This window comes from Hippopotamus amphibius, chromosome 17 (genome assembly GCF_030028045.1).
Source record: "Hippopotamus amphibius kiboko isolate mHipAmp2 chromosome 17, mHipAmp2.hap2, whole genome shotgun sequence".
Lineage (NCBI taxonomy): Eukaryota > Metazoa > Chordata > Mammalia > Artiodactyla > Hippopotamidae > Hippopotamus > Hippopotamus amphibius.
The window spans coordinates 53,274,568-53,302,033 of NC_080202.1; the positions used below are offsets into that span (position 1 = coordinate 53,274,568).

At 44.2% G+C, this 27,466-nt stretch overlaps 1 protein-coding gene across 3 annotated transcripts in view; it reads right to left on the reverse strand.

Annotated features, from left to right (window-relative positions):
* The window catches only part of RNF213 (ring finger protein 213), a 110,906-nt gene that overhangs the window by 11,401 nt on the left and 72,039 nt on the right, over nucleotides 1-27,466 (reverse strand). For all 3 annotated transcript variants that reach the window (XM_057715054.1, XM_057715055.1, XM_057715056.1), the window contains exons 36-58: nucleotides 27,313-27,455; nucleotides 26,620-26,767; nucleotides 26,221-26,359; nucleotides 23,423-23,614; nucleotides 22,518-22,663; nucleotides 21,303-21,457; nucleotides 19,211-19,417; nucleotides 18,700-18,869; nucleotides 17,979-18,099; nucleotides 13,457-13,557; nucleotides 13,161-13,343; nucleotides 12,284-12,453; nucleotides 12,085-12,184; nucleotides 8,963-9,074; nucleotides 8,170-8,383; nucleotides 7,738-7,928; nucleotides 6,629-6,751; nucleotides 5,734-5,835; nucleotides 4,868-5,107; nucleotides 4,458-4,539; nucleotides 3,621-3,655; nucleotides 2,184-2,278; nucleotides 253-412 (exon numbers count right to left, since the gene is read on the reverse strand). In XM_057715054.1, coding sequence (XP_057571037.1) covers nucleotides 253-412; nucleotides 2,184-2,278; nucleotides 3,621-3,655; nucleotides 4,458-4,539; nucleotides 4,868-5,107; nucleotides 5,734-5,835; nucleotides 6,629-6,751; nucleotides 7,738-7,928; nucleotides 8,170-8,383; nucleotides 8,963-9,074; nucleotides 12,085-12,184; nucleotides 12,284-12,453; nucleotides 13,161-13,343; nucleotides 13,457-13,557; nucleotides 17,979-18,099; nucleotides 18,700-18,869; nucleotides 19,211-19,417; nucleotides 21,303-21,457; nucleotides 22,518-22,663; nucleotides 23,423-23,614; nucleotides 26,221-26,359; nucleotides 26,620-26,767; nucleotides 27,313-27,455 — 3,329 coding nt within the window. The remainder of the gene's footprint in view (nucleotides 1-252; nucleotides 413-2,183; nucleotides 2,279-3,620; nucleotides 3,656-4,457; nucleotides 4,540-4,867; nucleotides 5,108-5,733; nucleotides 5,836-6,628; nucleotides 6,752-7,737; nucleotides 7,929-8,169; nucleotides 8,384-8,962; nucleotides 9,075-12,084; nucleotides 12,185-12,283; nucleotides 12,454-13,160; nucleotides 13,344-13,456; nucleotides 13,558-17,978; nucleotides 18,100-18,699; nucleotides 18,870-19,210; nucleotides 19,418-21,302; nucleotides 21,458-22,517; nucleotides 22,664-23,422; nucleotides 23,615-26,220; nucleotides 26,360-26,619; nucleotides 26,768-27,312; nucleotides 27,456-27,466) is intronic.

A 27,466-nucleotide genomic window follows, 5' to 3' on the forward strand; every position in this document is an offset into this window, starting at 1 on the left:
TAAGGGCACAATACACAAACCTCACAGCATTCACACACAGGAAGTAGTCTCCTGTTTCAAAGGGCAGAATCAGAGAACTCTGGAGCGGGAAAGGGGTTAGTCACAATGAAACCAAGCAGGACCCTGCAGGGCCTTCCCAGGAACCAGCTAGGACTTTTAAGACAAAAGGATTCACTGAAAAAAAAAAAAAAAAAAAAAAAAAACAACCTACTGTAGAAACTAAACACGTGATCGAGCAGCGCAATACTCTACCTGGGGACTCTGGGTGGCTCCCAAAAGCATCGCCAAGTGAGTGAGTAGCCGGATGAGAAGGAAGACCACTGGGGACAGCTCTCGGTCAGATATCATGGCCTCGCCTCTGGGTGCTGGGTTTCCCAGCACGTGGCCAGTCTGAGTTCTGTCCACCTCGTTTCTAGAAAGGGCAAGAGAAGACAGGGTGAAGGCCGAAGATGACCATTTCTTCTTGGCTCTGGGGGCACATTTGAGATTCTTAGGACGTGGAGACTGGATTCAGAGTTTTGAAGAAAACAGTGTTAAGTTACTTATTCTACTAAGGCTAGACCACTCTCCTATATTAGAAAACTTATTTTTCGGGGGGGCAGGGGGGGCGGGGCGGGGAGCAACACCATGCAGCATGTGTAACTTCCCTGACCAGGGATCGAACCCACGCCCCCTGCAGTGGAAACGTGGCATCTTAATCACTGGACCACCAGGGAAGTCCTAGACCACCTTCCTAAGTCTTTTTCTTTATAGACTGACCTTTCTGGCTAAAAGCCCACAACAGTGTAAAGTGGCTGTTTGTGAAAGCAGTGGTTACCAGTGGGGAGAGGGAAGGGAGGAGGGGCAGTGTAATGGGAGGGAGTCAAGAGGTGCAAACTACTACGTATAAAATAAACTACAAGGACATACTGTACAGTACAGAGAATATAGCCAATATTTTATAGTAAGTATAAATGGAGCATAACCTTTAAAATTGTGAATTCCTCGATGTTATATGTAACATATAATATTGTACATCAATAAAAAAAATAATATGAAATAATTTTGAAAGCATAAAAAACTGGCTCTTTGTGCTATTCCTGGGGCTATGTGTCAGGATGGAGGTCTGGACCTGCTTCTTCCAGTGAATCGTTGTGTGGGGCACAGGCAGGCAAAGGACAGTCAGAGTTTGGAATAGCTAACATTCACATGGGATTATGTACACAATGTTCTCCTTTTCCCAAATCCAAAACGGGGATCCAGGGCTTCCCTGGTGGTCCAGCGGTCAAGAATCCACCTTCCAATGCAGGGGACATGGGTTCGAGCCCTGGTCAGGGAACTAAGATCCCACATGCCATGGGGCAACTAAGCCCTCACACCGAAACTACTGAGCAAGTGCTCTGGAGCCTGCACACCGCAACAGAGATCCCACATGTCGCAACTAAGACCTGACACAGCCAAAAATAAATTAATTAAATAAATAAAATGTTAAAAAAAAAAAGACTGGGATCCAAGGTCTGGCAAAGGATTTGGCATCACACCCAGATGGGAGGTGCAGTGTGATGGGTATGTTCAGTTGCAAAGATATTGAAGATTCTAGGACATTCTTATAGTTTATGGAGATAACAGGTTAGAATATTTTAAACTGTGACTGCACCAAAATAGCTAGAATATATGATGAACACAGAGAGGTCACACCTCCTATTAAGGGAGCATTTATAACCACACTCGTCTCATGGGCAAGTGTGGGATTATGATCAAATTTTTAGCTGGATTCTGAAATGTTTGATAAGATGGACTATGTCTCCTCTATTTTTCTCAAAAAAAAAAAAAAAAAAAGCTAAGAGAGTTAATAAGTGACAGACTTAAATGTCCCTCTGAATTTGGTCACCTGTTTAGGTCAAGCAATTTCTACAGGGGTTGTGCCCAACACTCAAATGGAAGACATTTGAATTAACAAGTATTAATGTTAATAAGTATTAACGCACGGTCTGCTTTGCATTAAAAGCCCAGTTAGTCAATGACAGATCAAATGCCTCACTACTGAATGACCACAGGGACCTTGGTGTTGATACCCACATGACCCAGGTCCAAATGTAATATACTACTTGGTACTATATTTAGTATTGATTTATCAGCTGGAATAGAAACAGCCCCAAAGCCCATGGTCTGACTACTGAGAAAGGAAGTAACATTTTACATACTCGATAACATGAAATCCGTCCTTCGGTCTGTGATTAATCCCTCCAACTGGAGCCCCACAGTCAACACAAACGCTCTGTTCCATCGGCAGGCCACACTAGGATAAACACAAATGTGACCCCAGCTCAGCGTGGACAAACACCATTGTGCAAACGAGCACAAACTTACCACAGGAGGTAGCAGTCGCCACTACGATTGCTTCCTTTAGTGGATGTGTATGTCAGGTGGGGTTGCAGGAGTCCTGGGAGACAGGGCAGGCACTCCATGCCAACTATGTTGTATGTGGGCAAATTGAGATTTTTTAAAAATAGAGACAATTTAAGTTTTATTCCCAAATAGTCACTTTGTAGACAAACATGTAAAACTCAATCTTCCTTTCTTATATTCATCACTGTTTTCCATTCATTCCCCGACCTATCACCCTGGGCTTACTGCTGCATTATCTAACACCAGGAATACCACAGTAGCTTCCAAACTGATTGTCTTAACACCATTTGGACTTTTTTATTTTAAAAAAATGTAACCATATGATGTACTACTCCCAAAGGCTCATTTTTCAAAACCAGACTGTGGGCTACTATATACACTGAATAACAGTCTGTCACAAACCAAACCAGTCTCAGATTCCCAGACCACAGAATTTCAGGGCTGGGAACAGTCTTAGGAAGAATCTATTTTAATCCCTTTTCATGGACAAGGAAGTGAGACGATCAGAAAGATAAGGTGAAAAGCATACATCAGGTTTATCCTCCATGTTGCTTATTTATTTATTAAATAACATTTGTCTGTTTCAAATTCAACACTTGCCTGTTCTGAGCAAGTATGGCTGATACTATGAAGGGTCCTGGCTAGATGCTCTGGGATTGAGAGATGAACAATACACAGATCTTCCCCCCACGGGCTTACAAGCTATGTGTCTCATTTTCCTCTCCTTTGGTATCTAGACCCCGTCTCCTCTCTAGGCTAGTAATCCAGGCTATGGTCTAGTCAACACTTTGTCATCACATAAAGGCCTCTGTCACTGATCCTGTGCTGCAGTGGCCAGAAAGGATGGCCAGCAGTGGTTCTTGTCCTGCAGTTTTGCCTTTCAAGGGACCTTTGGCCATATAGGGAGGCAGTTTTGTTTGTCACACTGTGTGGAACAGGATACTACTGCCATCTGGTGAGCTGAGGCCAGGAATGCTTCTAAACCTCCAACAAAGCCCAGGCTAGCCCACGATAAGGCATTATGTCCAGAGGGCTGAGGTTGAGAAACCCTGGCTAGAAAACCTTAGTACCATTTGGATGTTTAGTTATAATTCCTAGAACAGTAGGCAAAATGAGTCTATGTTCTCCCGAAAGGTCCCTCATTATCCTCCTCCTCCACGGCCCCCGTCCTCAGACCTGGTGGAACACACAGTTTGAACCCCGCAAACCCTACCCTGAATACCAAGACTCACCTCTCCTACAGAGCACGCGTGACCATTGGGACATGCTGTTAAAAGAACAGGACACATGTTGGTTGGTGAGGTTTCACCTAATGACCCACAGTGAAGAGGGAAAGCTAACTCCCTCCTCTCTGGTCCCGAGCATGTTACCAGAAATCTTGAACTTCGCTGGTTTGCTTTTTAGATATTTGACACACACTGGGAGCTCAACTGGTGTCAATGAAAAATAACGTCTGCATTTAATTTCACAAAGCAAAGAGAAACTACATTACAGGCTCATACCAGGGGTTACTTTTGGCGGCAGGGAGAAGAGAATTTTATACCTTCCTATTTATTCTTTTCGATTTTTTTTAATCTTTTTTTTGCTATGAGCAGGTTTTATAACAACTTTCAAAATGAGTTTTAAAAGATTATCTACTCAAGGCAACAACAAAATTTACATAAAGTCATGGATTATATTATTTTCTCCTTCAGTTCTATATTTCTAAAAGAACCATCTTTGGGTTAAAAACTTGGTTGTATCGTGAGCTGGCCCTTGACTGAGCCTCTGATGTGGTTTCCAGTGCCTCCTTCTCCCCAAAAGGCATATTTCAGGGAACTGAAGTGCACCCTAAAGGACCCTCTCCCTGTAACTAAGAAAAAAAAATGATCTGGCTCACCCACAGTCAGCAGGGTACCAGTTCCTGCAAGCTGCTCCTGTTCTGCAAGGGCGACCATGGCAGAAGGAGGCAGGCACATGAGGACCTTTGGGACAAACCCATGGACCCTAATTCTATACTAACATCTCATGGGGTTTTAGGATGCTCTCCAAAGCTCAGGACCGGGATTCCACCTCACGCCAACACTTACTGTACCAACGGACTCCTTCCAGACCCTTCCAATACCTAGCTTGAGCCAGCAAGTCTTCAGGCATCGTTGGAAGAAAGGCATTCTGAAAAGTCAAAAGAGAAGAGCTGGCTTTAGCTAAGTGAGCATATCAATTGGCTGTCGCTGCTCAGCAAGAGGCCTCGAGTAAGAACGTGACCTTGATTTTCTTTCTTCTTGACCTCAAAAGCTCTCTGTGAAGAACATAGAACAGCTCTCCATGAAATAACAAAGGGCAAGGCAAGATTTTCACCATCACTGTGGACTAAAGGGTCAAGCGAGACAGAGGCAGATGGAGAATCTAGAAGATAAACAGGCTCAACAGTTTCCATGGCACTAGCTGGGTCTCTAAAGTTTTTTCTGTGAACATGGTTGCAGTCGTATCCCAGTCTTACCGCCATGAGGTCTGGGGAGAAGGCCAAATTCTTCAGGGGTTCCAAGACTCTGCTTTGTCCACAGAGAAGGATGGTTGCAGCATGAATAGCCATTTCTGTTACTGTCCCTTCAAGGCTGTTGTCCCCAGGACCCGTCCTCAGCAGGGGTAGTTCATTGTTCACAAGGGATATTGCAAAACGTCTGATATCAGGAGACAAGGTCTTGCTTTCCTCAATGAATTTCTCCATAGCCTCACAATGCTGACAGGAAAAAAATGAAAATACATGAAAGAAGAATATTATGTGAATAGTAAGAGAAAGCCAAAGGTTTGCTCGTACGTTACTCATACATTTGTGATACCAAATACCTATCAAATATTAAGTTTAAGGGGAATTCTCTGGTTGTCCAGTGGTTAGAACGCCATGCTTTCACTGCAGAGGGTGCAGGTTCAATCCCTGGTTGGGGAACTCAGATCCCACAAGCCACAGGGAGCAGCCAGAAATAACTAACTAACTAACTAACTAAAGTTATTTGCATTAAACTTTTTTTAAATCAAGTTTAGAATGGCTAAATGATTGCCATTTGAAGAGAAATTATCCAGAGAAGAGTATTCTGCTTTACAAAGACAGAGACCACATACCCAAGCAATAATTTTGATAATTCTATTTTGGAAAACATTATCTTATGTTCTTGACTTTAGTTTAACTGCTACTCTGAAAGCTTTGGGTGAACCAGAAAGTAGTTCCTCCACATAAGAAGGCTGAAAACCCCAATCCCAGATTTTTAAATATTATGGGCATAATTGGCGTCTGTGACTTTTACCTCTATTGGAAAAGTCCCTCCAAATTTTGAGACTATGAACACAGCCCTGAAGGCTGATACTCACCTGTGGCTTAGGATGAAGGTTTGCACTTTTCAGAGTTGTGACCTCTCTGAAAAGTGCTAACAGTAGGTAGACAGCCTGCTGAGTCGTGGAGCTCTTGCAGGCCTGAAAAAGACAGGACAGCAAGTGAGACTTTTAAAAACCTAGCTCAGGGCCAGAATCCCATGTGATTCGTATGCGAATATGGAATGAGATCAGCCCTTAAGCCTTGGAGAGGGTGAGGGAGCCTTTCCCAAGACCCTGGGCACCTGCGACCCTGTACCTCAAGGACCATCTCTGGAAAACAACTGTCCATAAACATTCTCATATTAAGCTCAGTGCACATTTATCAGGTAGCTTCCAACACAAGTAACAGAGATCAACGTCTGTTCTCTTTCTATTTCACTGGTCCTAGGAACTTTTCCTGAGTAGAGGTAAGATATTTATTTCCTCTTTTCCCAGCAAAATGCCAAGGTAAGCAAGGACTCAGAAAGGAAACAAGACCAGAACAATTTCAAGATTAGATTCTAAAAACCCTGCATCTATTAAAATAAACACATGCATATGCCTCTATGGGCATTAGAGGCTACACAGATACAGGTTTTGCTTCCTGTGTTGTCACATGTCAGAGCAGAGGAATCTTGGAGGAAGTGACTTCTCAGCAGGATCTCAAAGAAAGTAATGCCCATAAATGAATCCTACAGGAGCTGCTGGTGGCCTCGTGCAAACCCACCAACCCAAATCCACCTCTGCCACTCCCCTGTTTGCCAGGTGAGCCTTCGAGGCTGTGAGCATAGGACTTCTGATGCAGCATGTCACCCTGTGGGACCTCTTCCGCTGCATCATTTGACACCAACAAGACGAGACTTAGGCTCTGAGCGGCCACTGTGTATGCAGATCAGCCCCCTGCCCGTCCTACCTCCAGAGCGGTCTCAATGGCCAGGGGCTTGCACTCCAGAATGGCTTTGCCCACTGCATCGCGGAGAGCCTTGTAGTCGTCCCCATGCACCAGATACCGATCCATCTGGCCTGGATGATCCTTCTGCAACCCCAGGAACACACGGGTTAATCATGTTGGGGACAGTGTGGGGGATGCTTAGCAAAGAACCTTCTTGATAGGTAAAGGAACCAGGGAATCATTAGAGGTTTAAAGGCAGCTGAACCCAGTTTCCGGGTCCAGACCAAGGCATGACATCCCACTGCTGTTTGGGAAGCACCTCATCCTCACTAGGTGAAGAGGGGGAGTGGGTAAAAATCTGGCGGAGGTGACCTTGTGGCTGCTTTCCTTCTGCGCTGAGTAGAGTGCCAAAGGACTTCAGTACGTTAGCCCTAAGCTCCAGCTGGGAGCAAAGACAACCTAGGATTTTTAGTGCCGTTTTTGTAACCCCAGCACAAGAAAAATCCATTCATTTCTGAGCACTAGGAAAGGACCACTGAGCAGCCCTGAAGCCAAAATGACTACAACTCTGTCATCCATAGTCCTTTCCCGTCTTGCCTGCTGAGGATAAACTTAGTTGTGGCATGCGAGCTCCTTAGTTGTGGCAGCAGACTCTTAGTTGCAGCATGCATGTGGGATCTAGTTCCTTGACTAGGGATTGAACCAGGCCCCCTGCATTGGGAGCGTGGAGACTTCACCACTGCGCCACCAGGGAAATCCCCAGCTGAATGACTTTCAATGTGCTAAAAGCCAGAGCCACAGAATCATTCTTTTGCTTTCCCTGTGTCGAACTCAATCAGAAGTGATGCCTATATATGCTCTGTAGGTAGGTGACAAACCAGAAACACACACATATGCTCACGTGCACACACGTCCTTCCCCTAGGCAGAAGGTCTAAACATGATCACAAGCTGGGTCAATCAACAGAAGCACAGAGACAGAGGATCAGACCAGAAGAGATGCATGCATTTCCCACAATGGATGTGGGAAAAGGTCAGAGAGGAATGGAGGGCCAGCAGCCCTGCCTCTGGGGGTGGGGGGAGGCAGTGGAGCTGAGATAGCACTGGGGCTGCTGGGACCACCCTTCTCACCTGCTGTGCAATGACTTCCCTGGGGAACACCCAGTGAGCCGGATGGCCCTGTTTGGAGAGGCTCTGCACAAACTCCATCCCCTGCTGGCTAGTGAGCTTCCTCACCAGGTACACTCGGTACCAGTCATTCTGGACCCGGGCACAGAAGTGCTCCACCTGCCGCAGGTAGCGACGCTTCTCTTCCGCCACCTCTGCAGAGCCAAAGAGAAAGGCAAAGTGATGGCTGAGGGTACTTGGTAGCTAACTGGAAAAGAGGCTTATAAAAGCTCCAGGGCCTCCCCTTTAGGAATTCACAGTAAAAGAACTAATCTATAAGAAAGGGGACACAGTACAGACCAGTATTACTCTGAGAACCAGCTTCCTGCACTTTCTGAATTTCTAAATCATGGGGGCTTCCAGCCTGGGGTCAAGAAAGTTCGGAAGAAGACCTGCCTGAGCCATCCTGAAGCTCGGAGAGGATCTCAGAAGCCTTGTCAAGACAGAGGCGGATGCGGGCCATCTCTTGCAGGTACTCCACCGAGGCCTCGCTGGCGGGCTCTCGGCTACATCCCACTGGCCTGTACATCTTAAGGAACTGGCCTTCTTCTCTTAGATATTTCAATTCATCCCTTATGGAGAAAGTACTACTCTTCTCATGTATTGAATCCTAGGAAACATAGAACCAGAAAGAAAGGATATTATTCTTTTTTATTTGTGAGTCCCCCACCTTCGAAATTTCCACTGTGCGGTCCTGGAGAATGCAGGAAGGATAAAGAACAGTGTTATGGGTTTGAGTGCACATTTTTTGAATCATGGAAAACTAATATCCCTTTTTATTTTAAGGGCAAGAAGACGGGGAAAAAGAAAAGCTATGATGAAAAAATTTTTCATCTAATTTTTTCATACACATTGTAAGAGTTTTGGAAATAAGAAAAATATGAAGAGAATAAAAATTAAAAGCATTCATAATCTCACCACCTGGAGATAGGCATCGTCAGCTTTGGTGGCACATTCTTCTACACTTTTTTCCCCCTCTTGCACGTGCACATAAATGCCAATATATACAACTGCTCAGGGCAGAAGCAATGTTTTTGAAACTTTTTCCCCCTGCGTAGAGCAGAGTATCTGTTAACGTTACCACCTAAATTATATACTGTAAATTTTCAGAAAAACACTATTTCATCGCATAAACTACATGGTTTGCAGAGTTTGCAAAAGAAATGCAGGGAGGTGATAATCAGCTTACCTCCAGGCAGTTGCTAAAAAGCATGTACAATTCAGCTTTATCTTCAGCCAAGAACGGTTTCTTTTCTAACTGGGACAAGTAAGCCTGAATATAATCCTTCACGTCACGGAAGCTATGGAAGGAGAAATATTATACTTGGTTAGCTCAGGTCTGGAAATTCATTTTTTCGAAAAAAAAAAAAAAAGTATCTATCTATCTATTATCTATACCCCCTCCTGCACAATTATATATATATATATATACATACATACATGTGTATATATACAGTTTGTAACATGATTTTATGAAGAATATTCTAGCACCAACTCGAAGGAATAAAAAATTCCCTATTTTACATAAGCTGTTCTCAAACTTTTTGGCTCTAGGACTCCTTTACAGACTTAAAAATTATTGAGAACCCCAGAGAGCTTTTGTTTCTGTGGGTTACATCTATTGATATTTATAGTATTAGAAATTAAAACTGAAAAAATTTGAAAATGTTTATCAATTCATTTAAAAAAACCATACTAAACTCATCATATATTAACATAAATAGTATTTTAAAAAAATCTTTTCCAAAACAAAAATTCATTAGTAAGAAGAGGGGTATTGTTTTTTATTCCTGCAAATCTCTTTAACTCCTGGCTTAACAGAAGTTCACTGGATTCTCAAATCTGCTTCTGCTTCTAATTGGTTGCACTATATTGAATTATAATCACATGAGGAAAATCTGGTTTCACACATTATGTAGTTGGAAAGGGAGAAATCTTTTAGTAGTCTTTTCAGGTAACTGGATATTCTCCTTTGAGGCTACATCAAAACTTGATAAATGGTAACGTCTAAAGGTTACTTGTAATGTGCAATGAAACCCTATCAGTATATGTTTCACAGTCAATTACATTAAAATCAAATGGTCTGCCTTGTGCTTCAAATGGATTTCCTTTTGATCAATGCGCAATTCTATAACATCAAGCATCAGTCACTTCAAAAATACTGGTTCGCTGAGCTGTGCAGATTTGGCAAATGTTGACACATTTTTATTCTACAAGATATTTTTAAAAACCTCACATTCATTAATATCATCGAAAAGTCTGTATGTATTAGAAAGCAAACAGGCTCCAAATGGAGGATACAAATTTTCTAAAATTTTATTTTAATTTTTGTTTTTTTTGGCCACACAATGTGACTTGCAGGATCTTAGTTCCCCAACCAGGGATTGAACCTGTGCCCTCGGGAATGAAAAGGTGGCATCCTAACCACTGGACCACCAGGGAGTTCCCTCCAAAATTTTCATATTTGCTTAAAAGTTTGAATTTTATCATTAGCAACAAAACCCTCAGCTGTCACTCATGTGACAGTCTCACTTTGCTTGTTTTCAAGAAAACACCTGCCAAATGCCCAGGTCTGAATATTTGTCATTTGTCAGTCATTCTTTCAAGTACAAGCAGTATTGCACAAAAAAGTGACCAGGTTAGCATGTAACTCAAAAACTGCATGAGTGGTTTCCCTTGAGATAACCTTGTACCTTCGTATGCAGCCAGAGAGTGCTTTGTGTGTACCTCTCATTTCAACAGAATATCGAAAAGTCATATGCTCAAAGGTAGAGAATTACTAAAATTAAGAATTTTTATAGCTTCATCAAGGACATTAAGTGAAACTGGTATTTTTAAAAACTATATGTGCTTGGTGGTGATGGAAACAGTGGCCACTACCAGGGCTTTCCTCTTGCTAAGATGCTAGCAGTGTTACCCTTCATTACTTTAGTAACATCAGTTCAAATATCAACATGTTGAAAAAGCCAGATAATATCTTAGTGTTATTTGCAGTCTCGTCAATGTTGTCCCACGCATGGATCTGCCTAGGGAGTGGATGTCTACGTTTCCACAAAGTATGTCTAAGTGTGGTCTGACTGATTCTTAATACATGAAAATATTCAAACCACAAAAGTAATGACAGAAGCAAGTATTTCCTAACCCAGGGAATGACAATGCAGATTTTTAAACTGTGTTTTATGTCTCAAGATTTTTATTTCAATATCATTTCTATAAATTTTGTTCTCTAAATATTTCAGAACAGTGTTTATCTTTAAGTAGTTTGTACTCATGTTAACGTGTCTACACTATATGTCAAGAGGTATGCATGTTGATGATACTTTTCCCTTTCTCTAAGCAAAGAGATTCACATGAATACAGATATCACACATTTACCAAAATTAATTTAAAAAAAACCCCCACAGAATATCAAAAGAGACTCTTTTTACATCTCAAGTCAACTCTTTCTATATATGCCTTAGAAGCCATTTTCAGGTATAGTAAGATACTAGTTCTGTAACAAAACGTATTTTAAGATTAGTTTATTTGAAAACCCTCCAGGAATCCTGTTTGAAAAGACTATTTCACAAACAAAGGGGGGGGGGGCAGCAAAATAAAATGTCCGTGAACCAGGCTGCAGCAGATCTATGCTTAAACATAAATCGAATCTCCATCCTGAGTCACCTTCCAGACATTTAAGTTAGAAACAGTTGTTTCTATTGGAACTTTTACCATCACCTCAAGGTGTCCTCTGTCAAGTCAGAACACAGACTGAGGATACCAAGTATCTTCCAAAAGAAGCCTTCTGAATACAGATCAGCTTTCTAAGAATTTTCTAACATAGCATCATTTGACAAGACCTTTGAGCTGAGGCACCATATGGGCTTCTCTGTCCATTTATAGAATCAGAGAAACTTAAGAGCTGAAGCAAAACTTAAGACAACATCAAGGGCAAGGAGGGTGAGGGGAGATTCTAAGTTATCATCCAAAAAAACACAAAACTTTGCAGCTGTGGAACTGAGATGAGAACCGCAGATTCCTGACTCCCAGCTTCCTGCACGTGTCACAACACCCTGAGCCCTTCCCCCAAATCTGTCTTCTTCCTAACCACGTGCTTGTGGCTGTGCTGAACTCATGGCCAACATGTGAATATGCCAAGGACACAACCCATACAGATAACGGAACCAGGGGGTCTCTTGCTGAAAAAGCTTCCCCAAATCATGAACTAGCTACTGGTTCTGCAAGGAATGCTTGGCAGCAAAGAAAAAGCCACGAGGAGAATAAAAAGAAGTCAAGGCATGCTAGAGGCAATTCCACGTTCATGGTGCTCACCTGTACTTCAAAAGCAGTTTCAGTACCACTGAGCGGATGACAGGGGTCTTATCCACAACATCATCAAAAGGAGAAAGAGATTTTGTGTGTTCACGGCGTCCTTAAACCAGAAGGAGAAAAGCAGATTAGCGGTCACATCAGACATAAAGATTGAGATGAAGAAATGAATTTTTAAGTCTACAGGAAGAAAGCCACTCACGTTGGGGAGCCTCTCGGAAGAGCTCCTTCTCTACAAAGAGTAAAGACAGCAGAGTGTTGACCACATCCTTCTGAGGTGGAGAATTATCCTTGAAGCACATGGTGGAAACCAGGTCCACGAAGAAACTATTGCACATCTGCCGGAAGCGAGCATGTTTCTTGATGACCTCCCTTGGGAATGGTTGAAAATCAAGGTCAAAAGGCTTATAGAATGTGTTCCAGAACCCCTCCCTACAGGGTGCTTTGGGATTTAGACAGCAATTTTTAAAAATTAAAACATGCAAGTTATCTCCTTACATTGATTAGAACTGGTCTCCAAAAGTGCAACAGACAGTACATACACTTGGCTCTTTCGAGAAACACTTTAATCACTGGACCATCTAGCAATAGCCTTCATATCCCAAGAGATTCTCAAAGATCCCATCCACTGGGCTTACCTTCTGCTCCACTTTTAGGAGGCATCAGAAGGGAGGAAAACGGGAAGGAAAACCAACCACTTGGGCTAATTTTAACTATTGTCCTGAAAGGCACTGAGCCAGACAAGAGCTTGCTTTATCCTCAGGTCATAGAACATGGATGGCATTTACACATCAAGAGGATAAACCAGTTGCATCTAAACTCTTTGGGTCTCCTGTGATGGCTTTATTTAGTTTATGACTTTTCAGTTTATTTTCTCTCATTTTTCTTTCTCCCTAATCTGTGCACATGTGTGTCTTGGGGAGAGGATAATTTTGAGACACTAGGTGTTCATAAAGGTACATAAGTAGTTAGTTGTCTTTCTTCGGACACGCCTCTGCTGTCAGGCTTTCTAAGATTAATTAAAATTAAATTAAAAAGGAAGAAAAAAAGAAGCTTTCTCAAGAGAGAGGGTATTTTACCTGTGCTCCTGGGAAACAGTTGGAGAGAAGTTGCCTGGCAAGTCAGTTGAACAATAGGGGCATCCCATATGCCCTTGGGTGAGGTGAACTTTGACACAGCGCTGGCAGAATACATGGTCACAGGGCAGACAAACAGGATCCTCTGCATCTCCCAGGCAGATGGGGCATGGCTTAACCCCAAATCTGGAAGCCAAGAAGAGTGATCAATTCTGAAGCAGAGAAGCTGGTTGTGAGAAGCAAAACATCCAAAAGGTTCCGAATTCTCTCCCTTGTGGATCCTAAACCCGAGATCTCACCTGGTGAGGCTCTTGCTGACCTGGTCCTTACATTCACAAAGAGTAGTCATCACCGCAATGAAAGGCCTGTGTGTCTTGATGTCAGAGTCCTCCTGCAGGCACTGAAAGAGAAAGGCAGTGGGAGGGGGAGCTAATTAGCAGTGAGGAAGGGCAGGGGTCAGCCAGGCAACAAAGGCAACAAAATACAGCATCCCCTCTGCTACTGGCAGAGCTGGGCAGTTGGGGCTCTGGTGTCCGCAGTGCAAGGCTTTTGTATTTGTTTAGCAGTTTCTTGAACTTTGAATGCCCTTTGTGACTATGCTGCTTTGGGGAGAAGGCCAATGTTCTCAGCTGATTTTTCCCCTCTTCCTGTTTTTCTTCCAAGGTCCACCCTCCTCCTCCCAATATGAGATATTTAAAACTATAAATGATAATATAATGACCATCTGTATATCCACCAGACTTTAAGTAATCTTAGCATTTCTTTGGATATGTGCTTTATCAGTTTCTAAAGAAACAAAACATTATAGGTGCAGTTTCAGCTCCAAGTGTATCCCTTTCTGATCAAATTTCCACTCAACCCATCCCCCCAGCCCCAGAGAATCACATTCCTCAATTCCCACTTCCACTAGATTTGGATGCATGCATAAAAATCTTGTTGTTTTGAATGTTGTAAACTTTGTATCAGGAATATACACTGTACCTAGGCTTCTGCAACTTGCTTTTTTACTTGATAGAAGTAGGTTCAGATAACTCATGTTACTTGCTATATGGTACTTGTTGATGAATATGCTGGTCACCTGTTTTCCCATTAAGGGACATTTAGAATGTTCCCAATTTCTTGCAATTACAAACATTTCTGTACCCAATACTCTTCCATGTGTCTGAGTACAAATAGGAAAATTCTCTAGGGTAATGCACATATAATCACGTTATCTTTGACAAAGGAGGCAAGAATATACTATGGAGAAAAGACAGTCTCTTCAATAAATGGTGCTGAGAAAATTGGACAGCTACATGTAAAAGAATGAAATTAGAACACTTCCTAACACCATACACAGAAATAAACCCCAAATGGATTAAAGACCTAAATGTAAGGCCAGACACTATAAAACTCTTAGAGGAAAACATAAGCAGAACACTCTATGACATAAATCACAGCAAGATCCTTTTTGACCCACCTCCTATAGTAATGGAAATAAAAACAAAAATAAACAAATGAGACCTAACAAAACAATAGCTTTTCCACAGCAAAAGAAACCATGAACAAGACAAAAAGACAACCCTCAGAATGGGAGAAAATTTTTGCCAACGAAGCAACTGGCAAAGGATTAATTTCCAAAATATACAAGCAGATCATGTAGCTCACAAGCAAAAAAAACAAACAGCCCAATCCAAAACTGGGCAGGAGACCTAAATAGACATTTCTCTAAAGAAGACATACAGATGGTCATCAAACACACAAAAAGATGCTCAACATCACTAATCACTAGAGAAGTGCAAATCAAAGACACAATGAGGTATCACCTCACACCAGTCAGAATGGCCACCATCAAAAAAATCTAGAAACAACAAATACTGGAGAGGATGTGAAGAAAAGGGAACCCTCCTGCACTGTTGGTGGGAATGTAAATTAGAACAGTCACTATGGAGAATAGTATGGAGGTCCCTTAAAAATCTAAAAATAGAACTACCATATGTCCTAGCAATCCCACTCCTGGGCATATACCCTGAGAAAATCATAATTCAAAAAGATACATGTACCACAATGTTCACTGCAGCACTATATACAATAGCCAGGACATGGAAGCAACCTAAATGTGCATCGCAGATGAATGGCTAAAGAAGATGTGGCACATATGTACAATGAAATATTACTTAGCCATAAAAAGGAACGAAACTGAGTTATTTGTAGTGAGGTGGATGGACTGAGAGTCTGTCATACAGAGTGAAGTAGGTCAGCAAGAGAAAAAGAAATACCGTATGCTAACTCATATATATGGGATGTGAAGAAATGGTATTGATGAACCCAGTGACAGGGCAAGAGTGGAGATGCAGATGTAGAGAATGGACTTGAGGACACGGGGCTGGGGTGGGGGGCGAAGGGGAAGCTGGGATGAAGTGAAAGAGTAGCGTAGGCATAGATACACTACCAAATGTAAAATAGATAGCTAGTGGGAAGTTGCTGTATAACAAAGGGAGATTGACTTGATGATGGGTAATGCCTTAGAGGGCCAGGACAGGGAGGGTGGGAGGGAGTCATGGGAGGGAGGGGATATGGGGATATATGTATAAATACAGCTGATTCACTTTGGTGTACCTCCAAAACTGGTACAAGAGTGTAAAGCAATTATATTCCAATAAAGAGCTTAAAAAAAAAAACGTGGACTGTGGACTTCTCTGGTGGTGCAGTGGTTAAGAATCCACCTGCCAATGCAGGGGACATGGTTCAAGCCCTGGTCTGGGAAGATCCCACGTGCTGTGGAACAGCTAAGCCTGTGCACCACAATTACTAAGCCTAAGCTCTAGAGCCTGCGAGCCACAACTACTGTGCCCACGTGCCACAATTACGGAAGCCTGGGTGCCTAGAGCCTGTGCTCTGCAACAAGAGAAGCCACCGCAATGAGAAGCCCGCACACCACAACAAAGGGTAGCCCCCGCTCGCCACAACCAGAGAAAACCTGTGCACAGCAACAAAGAGCCAATGCAGCCAAAACAAAAAACAAACAAACAAAAAAAACCAAAAAAAAACCCAGTGGACTGCATGGCTGTTGACTATCCAGGGCTCAACATTAAATAACCGAATGCAGCTTGCTGTCGGGAAGTGGTTGGCCACATTCTCCTGTCGAGAAGTGGCAACCCCTGCAAAGAAGGGTGATCATATGGCCAGTGTCAGGATTCCTACTGTCCCCTTTCATTCTTAAAAGGGTCCCTGTTTGGACAATAAGTTACATAGTCACTTTACTGTGAAAGAGCAGAAAACACTCAGTAGAAAACTTTGTTTGGGGTGGCGGTATTGAAACCAAGGTGTTTGAAAAACATGATTTTCCATTTAAATATTAGAAAAAAAAAAAGTATACCCCTTGGGCATTATCTGCTGGAGGAGAGTTCCTTTCTATTCCTAATTTGCCAAGAGTATCTTTTTACCAAATTATACATTTTATCAAATGCCTTTCTGTACCTTTTGAAATAATCATTTGGAGTTTACCTTTTAATTTGTTATGTAACTGATGACATTTACAGATTTTATGATTTTGAGCTATCCTGGAATTCCCAGGATTAATCTCACTTGGAAATGATATGTTTTTAATATCCTACTAAATTTGATCTCTTAATCAAAAGATTCAAAAAAACCCAAAGGACTTGAATAGACGTTTTCCAAAGAAGACATACAAATAGGCAATAAGCACATGAAAAACTGCTCAGCATCACTAGACATTAGGGAAATACAAATCAAAACCACAATGAGATACTACTTCATACCCATTAGGAGCGCTATTATTTTAAAAAAAGGAAAATAACAAGTGTTGGCAGGGATGTGGAGAAATTGGAGCCCTGGGACATTGCTGGTGGGGATGTAAAATGGTATGGCAACTGTGGAAAATAGTATGGTGATTCCTCAAATTGTCAACCACAGAATTACCACGTGAACCAGCAATTCTACTCTTAAGTACACACCCACAAGAATTAAAAGTAGGAACTCAAACAGATACTTATACAATCACCAAAAGGTGGAAAACAACCCAAATTTCCATCAACAGATGGCTGGATAAACAGAATGTGCTCTATCCATACAGTGGAATCATATTCAGCTCTAAAAAGGAAGGAAATTCTGACACCTGCTACAATGTGGATAAACCTTGAGAACATGATGCTCACTGAAATAAGCCAGTCACAAAAAGACATTTTGAAGGCTGCACAGCAAAGTTGCTGGCAGTGCTCATGTGAGGTTCCCAGTGGACGGAGGCCGTGTTCCCTGAGAGGCCACTGATGTTGAAGGGTCGGTCACTGTTTCTGTAAGGTACTATCCTGGGCATCACCAACTTTATAAAGGGTGTCAAGGGGCAGAGGCATGGGCTTCCTGTCCCCTTGGTCCCACCAACAGCACTGTGTTTGGAAGTCCACGTGCCCAGTGGCATTCTCCTGCGCTCCCATCTTCCTGATGGTGGCAGTGGCAGGCAGCCCCCCACCCCAACGTGCTGGTCTAGTCTGGGGCCTCTGGAGGCCTGGCTGGAGCCCACCCTTCAGTCCTCCCAAAGGTTTCCCAAGCGTACTTGCTGCAAGAAAAAGTCCTTTTCCTGCAAGGAACGCTAAATGACATACCCTGACTTAACACTCAGGAGAGGGTAAAAATTAAAATACTAAACACCAACATTTTAATGGCCTATGTGATGAAATCACTTTCCTTACCATTTCCAGATAAAACTCTCAGACCAGAAAGGGGATATACCACACAGCTGATAAAAGTCAGGTCATGCTTCAATTGTTCTTCGTCTCACAGAGAGGCAGACCTGTGCCTGCCGGGCCGCGCCTTCGCACTCACCTTGTTCAGCAAGAAGACGTACTCGGTCACCAGCTTGCGCAGCTCGGGAATGTGGTGCTCGGTCCCCAGGAGCACGTGCTCCACAAAGAGAGCAATGGAGAAAATGCGATTCCAGTGGGTTCTGTCAAGAGAGGGGGTCCCTCACTCACTTCTGACAAAAGAGCCTGAGACAGTATGAAGAGGGGCAGGGAGGCAGTTCCAAGGCACAGGAGTTGAAAGATAAGAAAAGGACCGGGTGTGAAGGTGGGTGAAAGAATTAGGTATAAGCTCTTTGTGATGTGTTCCCTGACCTCCGCCCAGTTCTGTCTCTTTCCACTCCTCCCCCCAGGCTCTCAGCTCAGACACCTCAAGTTCTACGCCTCTGCCTGTGTCCAGTGAATCCCACCTCGCCCTTAAAAGCCAGCACAGGCCTTGTCCCCCGGGAAGTCTACCCTGACTGCGTGTTCCTTCTCAGCTGCCCTGCTGGGGTCCTTTGCGGCTGCTCTTTCTCCCTCAGCACTTCTCCCTCAGGATCATAATAACCTGCTGGCCTCTTCATCACCCCGTCACCCCACGCACTCCCTGAACGCACAGTTCTCTCCTCTGTGTCCCTAGGATCATCGTGATGCCTGGCATTTAATAAGGCTTCAACAGACACTAAAGAATGAATGAGGCAAGGCCGGCTTCCTGTGGCAGGAGCATGTGCTCTCTCTCGGACGCGCCCGGGGCTCCTGGGTCTCACCGGACAGTTCTGGTCACCATCCTGCTGCCCTGCAGGTACTCATCTGAGCAGAGGAGCTCCAGTGGCATGGAAAGATTCTTCACTGTCTGTAACCAAGCTTGGGGACTGGGCTTTAGGAGGTTTTCTGTCAGCATTTCAGCACAGGCCACTGCTGCAAACACATCCAGACTCTGGGGAGCAGAGAACAGGCCCGTGACTGAGCAGCCTGTCCCCCGACCCCCACTGGGCTGCTCTAAACATTAAGTGGGAGGCCCTGGCTATTCGCTCACGGTGTTCTTATGTTCCAGGCTTTGTAGCTTCCCCTTTCATTGTCTTGGGATCTAGGAAGCATGAGTTAGATGCCTTCTAACTGAGCAGCCACACTAAAGTGTGTGCCCCCTGCTGATTTTTCCCATTTGGAACGTGGCCCATAAGCTTTCCCTTTCCAGGGAGGTGGTGGGAGCAACCCCCCACTCGCTTGAGGGGGCCAAGCCTGGCTGCAGGCACGAAACGTTCCCAAGAGGGGCCATACCATCTCATGTCCAGCCCAGTTGTGGTTCTGTGTGCCTTCTGTAAGGCTCTGTAGAATAGGGGGGTAGATGGTCAAGATCCTGGAGAAGTTCTGTAGCCGGCTCCTGAAATGCTGGTAGGCGAGGTGCACGGATGGTAAAGAGATCTCTTCCTCTGGCCTTCCTGCCTTCAGCTGATTGATGCAGGACCACAGAGCCATCTGCAGAACCTGGGATGAGAAACAAGCTTTCACTATATACTTGTAAATTATTTTTTTTTAAAGATACGTTTTCCTTGAGTAGAACCGAAACTATTCACAAATGACAAAAAAGAAAATTAAAAACCATGCACACGATTGGTATACTTGTTGGTGTTGTCCCTTCTAGACATTTTTAGATCCATACATCTCCTCCCTGCAGTCCCCAAATTAGGGTCACAGTGTATTCCTTTTTTCCACTTTACATTACAAGCATTTCTCTATCACGAGTGTGCTCGAAGAACAGTGTTTTTAATGGCTGCACAAAAACCGGTCAAATGGCTCTACAAATATTTGTCCAACCCTTATTTTAGGACAATTACATTGTTTCTAATTTTCCATTTTTAGAAATAAAACTGAAAAGAATATTCCTGGGAATAAAATATTTGTCCACATCTCCGATAATGTTCTCAGGACCAAATCATCAGTTCAGATTTTGTAAAGTTCTCCATTCATCCTGACAGACAGCTTTTCCAGAAGCACCACGCCATTCACACCGCCACTGGTAATGGAGGAACTCTGGCCGTTTTAAAAACCAGTTTTGGGATTTCCCTGGTGGCTCAGTGGTTGAGAATCCACCTGCCAATGCAGGGGACATGGGTTTAATCCCTGGTCCGGGAAAATCCCACATGCTGCGGAGCAGCTGAGCCCATGTGCCACAACTACTGAGTCCTCATGCCACAACTACTGAAGCCCACGCGCCTAGAGCCCATGCTCTGCAACAAGAGAAGCCACCACACTGAGAAGCCCGCGCACCACCACGAGGAGCAGTCCGTGCTCACTGCAACCAGAGAAAGCCCACTCAGTAACGAAGACCCAATGCAGCCAAAAATAAACTAAATTAAAAAACAAAAAACCAGTTTTGCCACGTGGACAAGTAAAGATGGTATCTAAAAGCTGCTCATGCCTTGTTGCTTTACTAGTGAGGCCGAGCATTTTTCCCAGCGTTTTCTGGACATCCGTATAATTATTCTCTTAATAGTTAATTTATAACTCTCACGCCTTTTTAAAAATTAGGGGATTCCCTTATTATTCCTAAGAATACTTCATTAACCCCTAATCATGGTGGTTGTAAGTATGTTTTCCTCAAATCTGTCAGTTTCCTTTTTTATGTACTGAAGTATGAAATCTTCAATATTTCCATTGAAATTTCACATTATTATTTTTATCACCTTGCTGTGGTCAGTTAAATGATTACCTAAGTTTCTTCAAGAAAAAACAAACATTTAAAAAGAAGGTGTGGGACTTCCCTGGTGGCGCAGTGGTTAAGAATCCACCTGCTGATGCAGGGGACACAGGTTCAAGGCCTGCTCCAGGAAGATCCCACATGACGCAGAGCAACTAAGCCCATGCGCCACAACTACTGAGCCTGCACTCTAGAGCCCAAGAGCCACAACTATTGAGCCCGAGGGCCACAACTAATGAAGCCCGTATGCCTAGAGCCTGTGCTCTACAACAAGAGAAGCCACCACAATGAGAAGCCCAAACACCCCAATGAAGAGTAGCCTCCGCTCACTGTAACTAGAAAAAGACTCTGTGCAGGCAACGAAGTCCCAACACAGCCAAAAATAAAATAAATAAATATTTAAAAAATACAAAAATAAAAAGAAAATGTCACAGGAAATTGGCGGTCTTCTTCCTGTTAATAAGCTCCATGTTTTAGGGGCACTGGGGCAGTAGGCTGAGCATCCAGCCCCGAGGGCTCTGAGGGTGTGAGTGGCGTTTTCTCACACCACTGTCCTCTTGGACCACATTCTGTTCTAAAAACACTATAGCTCCGGTAGTTGAGGAAAAGTTCCCATGTTGGCATCTTATCCATGTCACACCAGCCTCACCCTGCCCCCAAGTCAGTACTCACATTTAACTGTTCCCAAGTGGACACTCTCATGGTCAAGAGAAGGAAGTCCTTCAGGTAGCACTGAAGAAGTTCTTGCCGCTGGTCTACAGTGAGCTGAGCGAGAAACCTGCCCAGTGGCGTCTTCTGAAAGACCTCCACTAACTTCTCTGCCACTCCTGCCAGGGGTGGGTGAGGGGGGAGATGGAGAACGGCTTGGGGTGAGGATGTTGACCATGACTCCCCTTACCCACCGAATGCAGGGACGTGGACATGGCTCTAATAAGGCTGTCTTTTTATCATCATTTTTTATCATCATTTCTGGACACTTTAGATATTTTCCCCATGGAATAACAGAAACAAAGTCAGAAGGAATGTTCCATTCCATTCATAAAAGCCTAGATAGCCCCAAAGAGAACACAATCTGGGATAAACTGAGTTTATTTCTACCAAGTCATAATGTGCTTCAGGAACCCTGGGCCCAAGAGAACCAGGAACGAGTGGGCGGCCTTCCAGGGGCTGGGGTCATGTGCTGTTCAAACCAAAAAGATTTGCCTTCTAGTGGATAGGGTGCTGGCTCCCAAGTCACACGCTATCACAGAAACGTAGGGTTAGTTAGGATATGGTATGAAAAAGAGAAATACTCTCTCCTCAAGAGAGAGACTGCTTCAAGTTTGTTCAGAAAGAGTGGCAGAATGCTTACCTAAAAAAAATAAGTTCATCTTCAAGTATTTTAACCTGTATCTTTTAAAGAAATCTTTCCTTTTTATAAAAATTGAAATGTAATTGATGTACGATATTATGTTAGTTTCAGTGATTTGACATCTGCGTAACTTATGACATGACCACCACAACAAGTCTGGTAACCATCTTTTTCCTGTATTTTAAAAAAGCAGTACTATACATAAACTGAAAAGATTGCTTCATGTATAGAAGAGGACTTTCCCTAAAGTGCTGTGTGACCACTGGTTTTCCTGGAATGCCTATGGCCTGACTACTTGGCACGTGACAACAGACCAAGGTGCCCTGTGACTCAGGAGGACACTGATGGCTCAGTTTGGGCAAAGGCATTACTCTACTCTGGTCGCTGGCAGTTGCTGAGAGGGGCTCTGCTGGGGACATCTTGAGTCCTGGTGCCCTAGCTGTCCAGGGAACTCAGAACGGGGGTGCCGACCTATGACAGGGTAGCAGGGTCTCCTCCTGCCAGAACACATCCCCTCCCACCATCGCTGGGCTCACCCTCATCTCCCGAGAGGTACTGAGAGTGGACCCACAGCTCCTCCAGATAGTCCTTAATTCTCCAGCTAAATGGGACACTGTTGGAAGCATTCTCTGAGAGGTTCATGTAGTTCTGCACCATGATGTAGGACATCTCCCCTTTAGACCTGCAATCGGCCAAACAAGGACCAAAAAAGTGGTTAGTCAGATGGCGCTCAAGATGCAAAATGAGATCCACTCCTGATACCAATTCCTCTTCATCCTCAAGAACTAGGAGGTTTAGAGAGCTGTAAAGACAGCCCCCGGTCTAGTGAACAGCTCAGCTTTATGTTATAAAGGAACTCATGGATGATCTTATGTCATCTCTTGGTTTTACAGGCAAAACAAAAACAAACCATGGCTGGAAGGGGTCAAGTAGGTTGCATGAAGTCTTGGGCAGAATCAGTCTGGTGGTGGTGTCTGAACCCACCCTTGCCCTATAACCACGCAAAGAGAATCAAAGCCTCCTGAAATCCAAACAGTAAGGTTTTGGCAGCCCAGTTGAGCCTGAGCTACATAAGGTCAGGTCTAGGGATAGGCTTTGTGGTTCCCGCCATTGGCAGGAGGAGCAGGAAAATCAACACAACGCTCCCTACGTGCAGCTTCGCCAGTGTAGATGAGGTGGAAGCCAGCCATTTTAATTGCAAAGGGTGCTCTGAGAATAGGGAAATGAGGAAAGACAAGAACGAAATAAGAATTTCTCAAAATTCGGGTCAACTTTTGTTACTGTAATGCCATGACCCTTTAGGCTACAAAAAAGAGCCAACTTCAGAGTGATTCTAAAAATCCATACCTGTATTTCATCAAACACCTGGGGGAGCCTATTAAGTTTGCTGCTATGTTATGTGGTTTTTCCCCTTCCCACGAAAAGAAAGTCTTCTAGTCACCTTGTATCACCTGCCACGAGAGGAATGTTCAGAAGCTTAATGTCTTTGAAAATAAACATCCAAAGATCTCTTGCCCAGGATGGAGAACTTGGATTGGCCAGCAGGTCAAGGTTGCCATCTCTGTCCATGAAAGAGATCATGCTCGCCAGGAGGGGAGTCACAGCACCCTGGACCCTCTTCCAGATGGTCTGCCTGTGTGTGGGAGAGAGGTAGGCCCGCTCAGGTTAGAGGGACCACAGAACACACTGGTATGCCTGCATCCTTTTCACATTTTGTACCTTCTTGGCAGTAACAAAACATCTGCTCTGCTAGTCCCACACTATAGCTATGTTTTTCATGTTTTTTACATCATTTTTAAGTACTAGAAGAGAGACTCACAAATCGAAATAAGATTAGAGGCAGAACTGGAAACTGGAAAGGGCCTTAATTCTATCTTTAATAAATGGAATTAGTTCATTGAAAAGGCCAAGTAGTATTTATTTATTTATTTATTTATTTATTTATTTATTTTTTTGTTTTGTTTTGTTTTGTTGGCACACGGGCTTAGTTGCTCCGTGGCATGTGGGATCTTCCTGGAGCAGGGATCGAACCCATGTCCTCTGCATTGGCAGGCGGATTCTTAACCACTGCGCCACCTAGGAAGCCCCAGTATTTATTTTAATATAGCTGTTTTCCAGAACCAGTCATCTAGGCTCTATAAAGAAAAGAATGAGCAAATTCATTTGAAAAACATGTTATTTTAAGAAAAAGACCAGCTGTGAATAGAATATAATCAAGAGTAAAATAATCACAGTAAATTCGTTCCAGGTCACGTTAAACAAGAAAGCATGTCTTTATTTAGAACTTAGTTTTCGTTGTCAATGGTTTTGTACACTGGATCTGAATATTTTTATATAAAAATGTAGATACACATATATATAAATGTGATTGCTTATGTTAACTACATTACATTTTGTTGTTACAATTACATTTATCATAAAAATAAACTTGATAAGTCACTTAAAAATTATTATGGTAAGGCCCAAGAAATCTAATACTAGGCAATTAATACTGGGGAGAAAAATGCAGGCTCTGTTTTGAAAAGAAAAAGAAATACTTTATAAAAATATTGAACCAGAAATGTGCAGAAGACTGTGAGAGTGGAAGGGAAAAGCTGGCTGCAGCGAGAAATGGGGGAAGCTGTACCTAGTCACATGTGCAGACTATGGGTGCTGGAAAAACCCTAGAACAGTCATCCCTCCGTACCCAGAGGGGATTGCTTCCAGGACCCTCGCAGATAAAAAATTTGAGGATGCTCGAGTCCCTTGTATAAAATGGTGTAGCATTTGCATAACCCACCCAATCCTCCCTTACACTTTAAATCATCCCTAGGTTACTTATAACACCTAGCACAAAGTCAACACTACGTAAACTGTTGTAAACACAATGTAAATGCTACCCAGATAGTTGCCAGCATGTGGCAAACTCAAGTTTTGCTTTTTGGAACTTTCTGAATTTGTTTTTTCCAAATATTTTCAACATGCAGTTGGTTGAATCCATGGATTTGCAACCCACAGATACAGAAGGCTGACTGTATAAAGACTATCCCAATTTGGATTATTTAATCCCAAGAGGGCAAATGACTGAAGTCCAAAACACATGGACGGTGAGCAGTTAGCCTCCAAAGGTTTGTGAGAGTGGATCAGCAGGCCCCAGAGCTCCACCTGGACTCAGATGCTGGTTAGACCCAGTGGCGGCCCCTGAGTGACAGGAGCCTGGTCCCAAGGCACAGCAAACAGCAGGGCAGTGACAAGTGGGGCTGCTCTTGCCTCTCTGAACACCCTTTGAACACTGGCAAATGTGGGAAGTTCAGTAAGTGAAGACGTGTGTCAAGGGTACACTGAAAATACAGACTTTAAGAAGCATTTATGTAAAATCAAGCATTTAGTAAAATCCATACAAAGGAACAAAGGGAAATGAATATAATTCGAGGTCCAAATCTAATCTTATAAAGTTCCTTCAGAAGATACAATTAGGAAAGAAATGAAGGATAACTACAGAAAAACATAGAAGCAGAAAAACCCGACAGTCACAAAACCAGCATCAATAAGCTCACACGGTCCATTGACCCCTGGATGTTCCCACGTGTCCCTCCTGCCAACCGCAAGAAGACAACACGCCCCTGCCAAATCCAAGCTTCCGGATGAGTTAACCTTTCTCTCAGAGACAAAGAAACTGAGGGCCAGAGTGGTGAAGTCACAGGTCTAAGACAACCCTGCCCATAGGGGTGGGTGGAATCTTCCATCTGGAATCCAGAGCTGTGCCCCCTCCCTGAACCACACAGGTTGTCAAGGGCTAGTCTTGAGAACAGTGTCAAGTTTTGCAGAAAAAGGACCATGGGCAATAAGTGAATACTCCGGGTCTTATTTTTGTAGTTATCAAACAACTTCACGCAGGAGGCCTGAAAAAACAACTTCGCTTCCCTCCCTTAATTTACTAACCTAAAAAGGCACCCTCTTGTATGGTAACGAACATGCTCGTACAAGTTTACATCCGACAAGAACAGATGTTCTGGGTTGTTTTGTTTTGTTTTGCATTATGATAAAATTTAAACACACACAGAAGCAGAGAAAAGAATCTGGCAAACTCCACATTACCACCACCCCACCCAGACCATCTTGTGCTGTTTGGGTAAAAAAAAAAAACTGACGGCTCTGAATTTCTCAGAGGTTTGGAAAGAAGCGTCTCCTCCGCTGGGAGAGCTGTGCGTCCACCCCTCAGCCCGCCCTGGTTTCCTTTCACGGTGGCGGCAGTGGTACCTGAACGTGCCGGCCTCCTGCAGGGCATCCTGATTGGAGGCTTCTCTCACCACCCAGTCCTTCCCCTTGCAGATGTAGTTCTCTTCTTGCTTCTTTAAAAGGGCATGGAGGCGCATCTTGGTGACCCGTAAGAATGCAGCTGTGGAAAAGCAGAGCAGGCAGACGTGCATTCACCACCTCCCTAGGCACCAAGGGGTGGGCTCTGCAGCCCTGACCCACCCCAGAAGGAGGGGAAGCCCGTCTCCTTTGGTCAGACAAAGTCTACAGAAATCCCAGAGGTGTGCTTAGATTCCCAGGGAGCCAGCTGCTTCTGGGAGCCACGGAGAGCTGCAGTGGGGCATGATTCATGGTCTGAAGGGGGAGCCCAGCCTGGGGTGCGGGCAAGAGGGGCCCCCACACCTCTGTACTCGCCATCTTCGTCTAGGACGCTGAGGAGGATGGACACCCTTCGCATACTGCGCTGACAGCCCTCGTTCTGGTCTCTGAGCATGCCCACGGCGCCCTGGATACAGCTTTTCAGCAGCCTGGTGGTGTCCAGGATCTGCGTCTGTCGACAGAGACGATCGAGCCTTCCGTTTCTGACATGCACAGGTCAGGAGAACCCAGGTGACACGTGGGAGTCAAGGTCTAAGTACCCGCGTGCCCAAGTGTTCCTCCTGCCCAAGCTCCCGCCACGCGCACGTCAAATTCCCCTCAGAACCACTGCGAGGGAATTCCTTGGTGGTCCAGCAGTTAGGACTCAGGTGCTTTCACTGCCATGGGCCTGGGTTCAATCCCTGGTCGGGGAACTAAGATCCTGCACGCCACGTGGCACAGCCAGGAAAAAAAAAAGCAAATCACGGTGAGATGATCCCACATGCCTGGGGACCCCGTCAGTGGTCAAGGAACAGAGCAAAACTAACCAGGGGACACCAGGAAAAGCCAAGGTCAGATCTGGTGCTGGTGATTCACCGGCACTCGCAGTGGCGGGGGAGGAGTGCCAGGCTAAGCCCTGGACGGCTGAGTCTACTCCTAGGACCCCTGGGGGCAAGCCTAAGCAAGGGCAGCCCAACAGCACAGAGGCCCAGAGGGCTACAAAGAGCGAGAACTCACATCACTTCCTGGCCCAGAGGTCTGGCTGTCCGTCGCCTCAGAACTTTCTGTCTCCATTTCCATCTCTGCCACTTCCCCTGATCTGACCACCTCAGTTTCCATTGCCTCCTCACCATTGTCTTGGGTCCCATGTCCCACCTCCACTGCAAAGAAG